Genomic DNA, 6,348 nt, shown 5'->3' on the forward strand with positions numbered 1-6,348 from the left:
CTGTTTCTCGCTCTTTGCTTATTCTGAGAGAAACATTTCAATCAAAGCGTGCTTGTTGCCTTAGGGGAAAGATGGCTGTTGAAGGTCAGTTGAAATTTAAACGGCAGTAATTAGATTGCTGATTAGTCATTGCCTCCCAATGCAACTCTGAGAATTGGCTTATTGTGCTATGGGTGTGTGGAGGTAGGCTTGACAAGAGAAGGGAATGCCAGTGGCGCGTGTTGACTTAATGTCACCCATCCATTTAGCTTCCGCTCTGGTTGGCCTGGCAGGCACTGGAAACGCCAGGCTCATTCATCTCAGGTCTCCCACTCAGCAGCCACGCACATGGCTTCTGTCATACCCCCCTGACACACACACACACACACACACACACACACACACACACACACACACACGTGTGCACTTTAAAACAGACAGACGGACATAAACAACCACACACGCACTACAGAAACAACGACACACACACAACCACCCACACCTGCAAATGCTCTCACTCCCCAGGGCGGTCATGCGTGCACATACACTCAGCCCACTCTGAAAAGCCCTGTGATTGATTGACAGACCCCAGCAGTTATTGGTATTCCAGCAGCGAGCCGCACCCACTATGAGTGACAATCGGATGGATGTTTTTGCAGGTCCAGACTCCTCATCCATTTTAAAACATTTCACTCGTCTCTGTCTTTTCTCCTTCTGTCTCCATCAGAAGGGCATCCCTATTGGCCAGTTCTGCTAGGACTTCAACGAGAAGACAGAAGAGCTCAAGGAAGGGAATCCCTCTGCCCATCCAGATTCATGTTAAGGTGAGTTAAAAATACTACTCACTCAGTGTACCCAGCCGTGCCCCCTACAGCTTACCCTTTCAGAGATCCTGCCTGATTTCACTGGCTGCATACCATTACCCAAGAACCTCCATTATTCATACTGTTCCACTGAAGTAAGCTTTTCCGTTTGCATTCATTAATCTAGCGTTTTCCGGGGGGACGTAAAAGTCTCCAAGAATTTTGCGTGTATAAGAGGATAGAATCATCGTAAAGAGGATAGAATCATCGTAAAGTGTCTTTTATGATTTTTTTTCATATGGTATTAATTTTTCATATCTCATACAGCAGTGTGTTTTTGTTAATCATTTTCAAAGTCCTCTATCCAATTATACATGCATTGATGTCAGTGCATATGTGGAATATCTAATGAGGGAACAGATTAAGCCTTGTAAACCCCATAGGCATTGACTTTGACAGAAAGACTCAGAACTTTGTCCAACCCACCTGCAGCCTCGCTCTTACTCACGGGCTCCATCTGCTGGTCACTACAAGCATCTCCTCACTACCCAAATGTCCTTTTGTGTATATAAAGGGGGATACCTAGTCGGTTGTACAACCGAATGCATTCAACTAAAATGTGTTTTAACGCATTTAACCCAACCCCTTTAAATCAGAGAGGTGCGGAGGGCTGCCTTAATCGACATCCACGTCTTCGGCGCCCGGGGAACCGTGTATTAACTGCCTTGATCAGGGGCAGAGCGACAGATTTTTACCTTGTCAGCTCGGGGATTCGATCCACCAACCTTTTGGTTACTGCAATGCTCGTAGAATTTCCCTTGCCGTGTCTATCTACTAAGTATTGTTTGTCATGCTTTATATAATACACTATATATACACCAGTATTTGGACACCTCTTCAAATTAGTGGATTTGGATATTTCAGCTTCGCCCGTTGCTGACAGTTGTATAAAATCAAGCACAGAGCCATGCAATCTCCATAGACAAACATAGGCAGTAGAATGGCCTTACTGAAGAGCTCAGTGACTTTCAACGTGGCACTGTCATAGGATGCCACCTTTCCAACAAGTCAGTTCGTCAATTTTTTTGCCCTGCTAGAGCTGCCCCGGTCAACTGTAAGTGCTGTTATTGTGACGTGGAAACGTCTAGGAGCAGCAACGGCTCAGCTGCGAAGTGGTAGGCCACACATCTCACAGAACGGGACCTCCGAGTGCTGAAAGGCACAGCGCGTAAAAATCGTCTGTCCTCGGTTGCAACTCTCACCACAGAGTTCCAAACTACCTCTGGAAGCAACGTCAGCACAAAAACTGTTCATCGGGAGCTTCATGATGGATATCCATGGCTGAGCACAAGCCAAAGATCACCATGTGCAATGCCAAGCGTCGGCAGGAATGGTGTAAAGCTCACCGCCAATGGACTCTGGAGCAGTGGAAACGCGTTCTTTAGTGTGATGAATCACGCTTTACCATCTGGCAGTCTGACTGACAAATCTGGGTTTGGCGGATGCCAGGAGAACACTATTTGCCCCAATACATAGTGCCAACTGTAAAGTTTGGTGGAGGATGGTCTTGGCCTGTTTTTCATGGTTTGGGCTAGGTCCCTTAGTTCCAGTTAAGGGAAATCTTAACGCTACAGCATCCAATGACATTCTAGACAATTCTGTGCTTCCAACTATGTGGCTACAGTTTGGGCAAGGCCCTTTCCTGTTTCAGCATGACAATGCCTGGCCTGTACAGAGCCCTGACCTCAACCCCATCAAACACCTTTGGGATGATTTGGAACGCTGACTGCAAGCCAGGCCTAATTGCCCAGACTTGGTTTAGCTAGTATAGTGCAAGTGTCTCTCTCACTGGCATGCCACAGGGCTGTTGGAACCTTGCAGCCTCGATTAGTCTTGTATTCATTGTTCCTTCATTTCTTTCTCCCTGTCTCTGACTCATCCTGTTCAACAAAAAAGGTAGGAACAGTAGCAAATCTTCCTATTTTACAAAGTCACCATCCCTAAATCAAGAGTAATTCTCAGATGTTGCTATTGTCCGCCAGATCGATGCCAGGAGATTTAGGCCATCCCAGCGAATGGCTATTTCATAAAAGAAAAATGGTGTCATTTCATTGTGAGGTCACTGATGATAGATAATTCCATTGACAAGTTAACGCAGAACAGAGGCTGTGAAAGCAACTTCCACTTCATACAGCGTCCGTTCCACTTTGATCACACCTTGATTGATGGATTAAAACGCATCTAAAATGAACTCTCTTCCCTACTCTCTTGATCTAGCTCTCTTTCATGTCTTACTCTTTCTCACTGCAGCCTGACAGGACGTATGACCTGAAGATCGGCCAACCTACAGTGTCTTACTTCCTCAAGCAGGTGGCTGGCATCCAGAAAGGGGGCCAGTAAAACCGGCAAGGTTTGGACATTGTTGGCTGGTTTCCCCCCCTCACTCCATCTCTGTAGCCGGGTGTCTGAGGCCATCTCTGGGTGTAGCCGGGTGTCTGCAGCCGTCTCACACAGGGCGTTGAGGCGGAGATTGGACTTCTTTGATTGATGATATATTTATGATCGGGGGGGGCTTTAAGCCAGGCAATTACAGGCAGGAGGAAGGTAGTGGGAAAAGTGGTGGGCTAAGGAAAGAGAATTATGGATTTCCTCCTTCTGTGCCAGCTCCTCCCTTTGATCACTTCCTCATTTTTTCCTCCACACTCTGCCCTCCTTTCTGCTCCTTACCCTTTCTCTTTCTTCCACCCTTCGCTCCCCTCGGTTTCTTCATCCTATTTCCACTTTGGACTCTTATCTCTTTCTCCATCTCTAGGCTATGAGACAGCCGAGAGGGTGTCTGTGGAGGGCTGTGTATGAGATCGCTCAGGTCAAGGCACAGGACGAGGCCTTGAAGATGCAGAATGCTTCCTTAGAGACGGTCGTCAAGAGCATCATCGGTTTGGCTCGCTCGTTGGGCGTTGAGATCGTCAACGAGTTGTACCCTTGTCTCAAAGTGCCCAGTGTCATTAATATTGGAACAATACTTGGCATTGAAAAACTCATTATCTGTTGTACTCCCAGGTACACTACCGTTCAAACGTTTGTGGTCTCTTAGAAATGTCCTTGTTTTTTAAAAGAAAAGCAAAAACATTTGTCCATTAAAATAACATAATTGATCAGAAATACAGTGTAGACATTGTTAATGTTGTAAATTACTATTGTAGCTGGAAACTGCTTTTTTTTTAATGGAATATCTACATAGGCCCATTATCAGCAACCATCACTCGTGTTCCAATGGCACGTTGTGTAAGCTAATCCAAGTTGATAATTTTAAAGGGTCATTAGAAAACCCTTTTGCAATTATGTTAGCACAGCTGAAAACTGTTCTGCTGATTTTAAAGAAGCAATAATATTGGCTGCCTTTAGACTAGTTGAGTATCTGGAGCATCAGCATTTGTGGGTTCGATTACGGGCTCAAAATGACCAGAAACAAAGACCTTTCTTCTGAAACTCATCAGTCTATTCTTGTTCTGAGAAATGAGTATTTTCCATGCTAGAAATTGGCAAGAAACTGAAGATCTCATACAGCGTGGTGTACTACTCCTTCACAGAACAGCGCAAACTGGCTCTAACCAGAATAAAGAGGAGTGGGAGGCCCCGGTGCACAACTGAGTAAAAGGACAAGTACATTAGTGTCTAGTTTGAGAAACAGACGCCTAACAAGTCCTCAACTGGCAGCTTCGTTAAATAGTACCCGCAAAACACCAGTCTCAACGTCAACAGTGAAGAAGCGACTCTGGGATGCTGGCCTTCTAGGCAGAGTTGCAAAGAAAAAGCCATATCTCAGACTGGCCAATAAAAGATTTAAGATGGGGAAAAAGAACACAGACATTGGACAGAGGAAGATTGGGAAAAAGTGTTATGGACAGACAAATCTACGTTTGAGGTGTTCGGATCACGAAGAACATTCGTGAGACGCAGAAAAAATGAAAAGATGCTGGAGGAGTGCTTGACGCCATCTGTCAAGCATGGTGGAGTCAATGTGATGGTCTGGGGGTGCAGTGCTTTGGTGGTAATACAGTGCTTTGGTGGTAAAGTGGGAGATTTGTACAGGGTAAAAGGGATCTTGAAGAAGGAAGGCTATCACTCCATTTTGCAACGCCATGCCATAACCTGTGGACGGCGCTTAATTGGTGCCAATTTCCTCCTACATCAGGACAATGACACAAAGCACAGATCCAAACTATTCAAAGTCTATTTAGGGAAGAAGCAGTCAGCTGGTATTCTGTCTATAATGTAGTGGCCAGCACAGTCACCGGATCTGAGAGGTGCTTCAGGAAGCATGGGGTGAAATCTCTTCAGATTACCTCAACAAATTGACAACTAGAATGCCGGAGGTCTGCAAGGCTGTAATTGCTGCAAATGGAGTATTCTTTGACGAAAGCAAAGTTTGAAGGACACAATTATTATTTCAATTAAAAATCATTATTTATAACCTTGTCAACGTCTTGACTATTTCCTATTCATTTTCATTATTTCCTATTCCTATTCATGTATGTTTTCATGGAAAACAAGGACATTTCTAAGTGACCCCAAACTTTTGAATGGTTGTGTATGTGTTAACGGACTGTAATTAAGTGCCATTCTCATCATTGGCAAATGGTACTGTCGTGACGCACCACTATTCAGTTAGGACCACTGTATCGTTGATAAAAAATAGTTGTGCCACTTTATTCACTTTTTGTCTTATTTTCCCCCCTCTCTCTCTCTCTCCCAGTCTCTCACCCTGTCTCGCCTTACCTTCCTCCCTCTTATCCCACCTTCAGTTTATCGGCAGAGGAGTCTAACACTTTCCTGGAGGAGAAGGAGAGGCTGAGAGCCGAGGCTGCAGCCGAAGCAGAGTCAGTGAAGAAATGAGGACCCCCCCATATCCTACATATGCATTTATACTGACCCTGTACTGTACACATACCACTCACATACACACGTTCTGTCATAACTGTCATTTACAGTAGATCTGTATTTCTTAGCAAAATAAACTTGTATGATTTTAAGTGTAGTTGAGTGTGTTTTTATGCCAATTTTCTCAACGAGATTCATGTTTTCTCTAGAGTTTATTAAATACAAACAATGTGCAGAAGATGATTTAAGGAATGTATCTCATCTCTCAATACTGGCATCAAACCAAGCTGTATTAAAGGAATTTGTTATAAAAATTGCTGCATCTTCTTTCATTTGCCATCTATCAAATAAAAAAATGGTTGAATGGTCCAGGAGAAGTGGTAATATTGAGTTACATGGCCCATGTCTCCAGTGCTTCCCACAGTTGTCAAGATGTCCTTTGGGTGGTGGGCCATTCTTGATACAAAAGGAAACTGTTGAGCATGAAAAAAACCAGCAGGTTTGCAGTTGTTGACACAAACCGGTGCGCCTGGCACATACTACCATACTCTGTTCAAAGGCACTTAAGGCTTAAAAGTACTTCTTTAACCTGTGTTGTGTCTTTGGCTTTGCCCGATTAAGTGATTTGATGTGCTATTCTATAAAATAATTTCTCCGTAATTAATATTACCTGATTGAGCTAATC

General features: G+C 44.2%; 1 protein-coding gene across 4 annotated transcripts in view; it reads left to right on the forward strand.

Annotated features, from left to right (window-relative positions):
* Positions 1 to 5,977, forward strand: part of LOC139391153 (large ribosomal subunit protein uL11m-like) — a 66,715-nt gene extending 60,738 nt beyond the window's left edge. Inside the window, exons 3-5 of one of the 4 annotated variants that reach the window (XR_011629566.1) lie at positions 707 to 803; positions 3,595 to 3,755; positions 5,539 to 5,977. Coding sequence is in view for 2 of the 4 variants with exons in the window: in XM_071138713.1 (XP_070994814.1) it covers positions 5,539 to 5,678 (140 nt within the window). In the remaining 2 variants the exon portion in view is untranslated. Of the gene's footprint in view, positions 1 to 706; positions 804 to 3,092; positions 3,251 to 3,594; positions 3,756 to 5,538 lie in introns of those variants that run through there. The other 3 variants (XR_011629567.1, XM_071138714.1, XM_071138713.1) reach the window with 3 other exon arrangements.
* Positions 5,978 to 6,348: the final 371 nt, after the last annotated feature.

The sequence above is a fragment of the Oncorhynchus clarkii genome, chromosome 31, assembly GCF_045791955.1.
Source record: "Oncorhynchus clarkii lewisi isolate Uvic-CL-2024 chromosome 31, UVic_Ocla_1.0, whole genome shotgun sequence".
Taxonomy (NCBI): domain Eukaryota; kingdom Metazoa; phylum Chordata; class Actinopteri; order Salmoniformes; family Salmonidae; genus Oncorhynchus; species Oncorhynchus clarkii.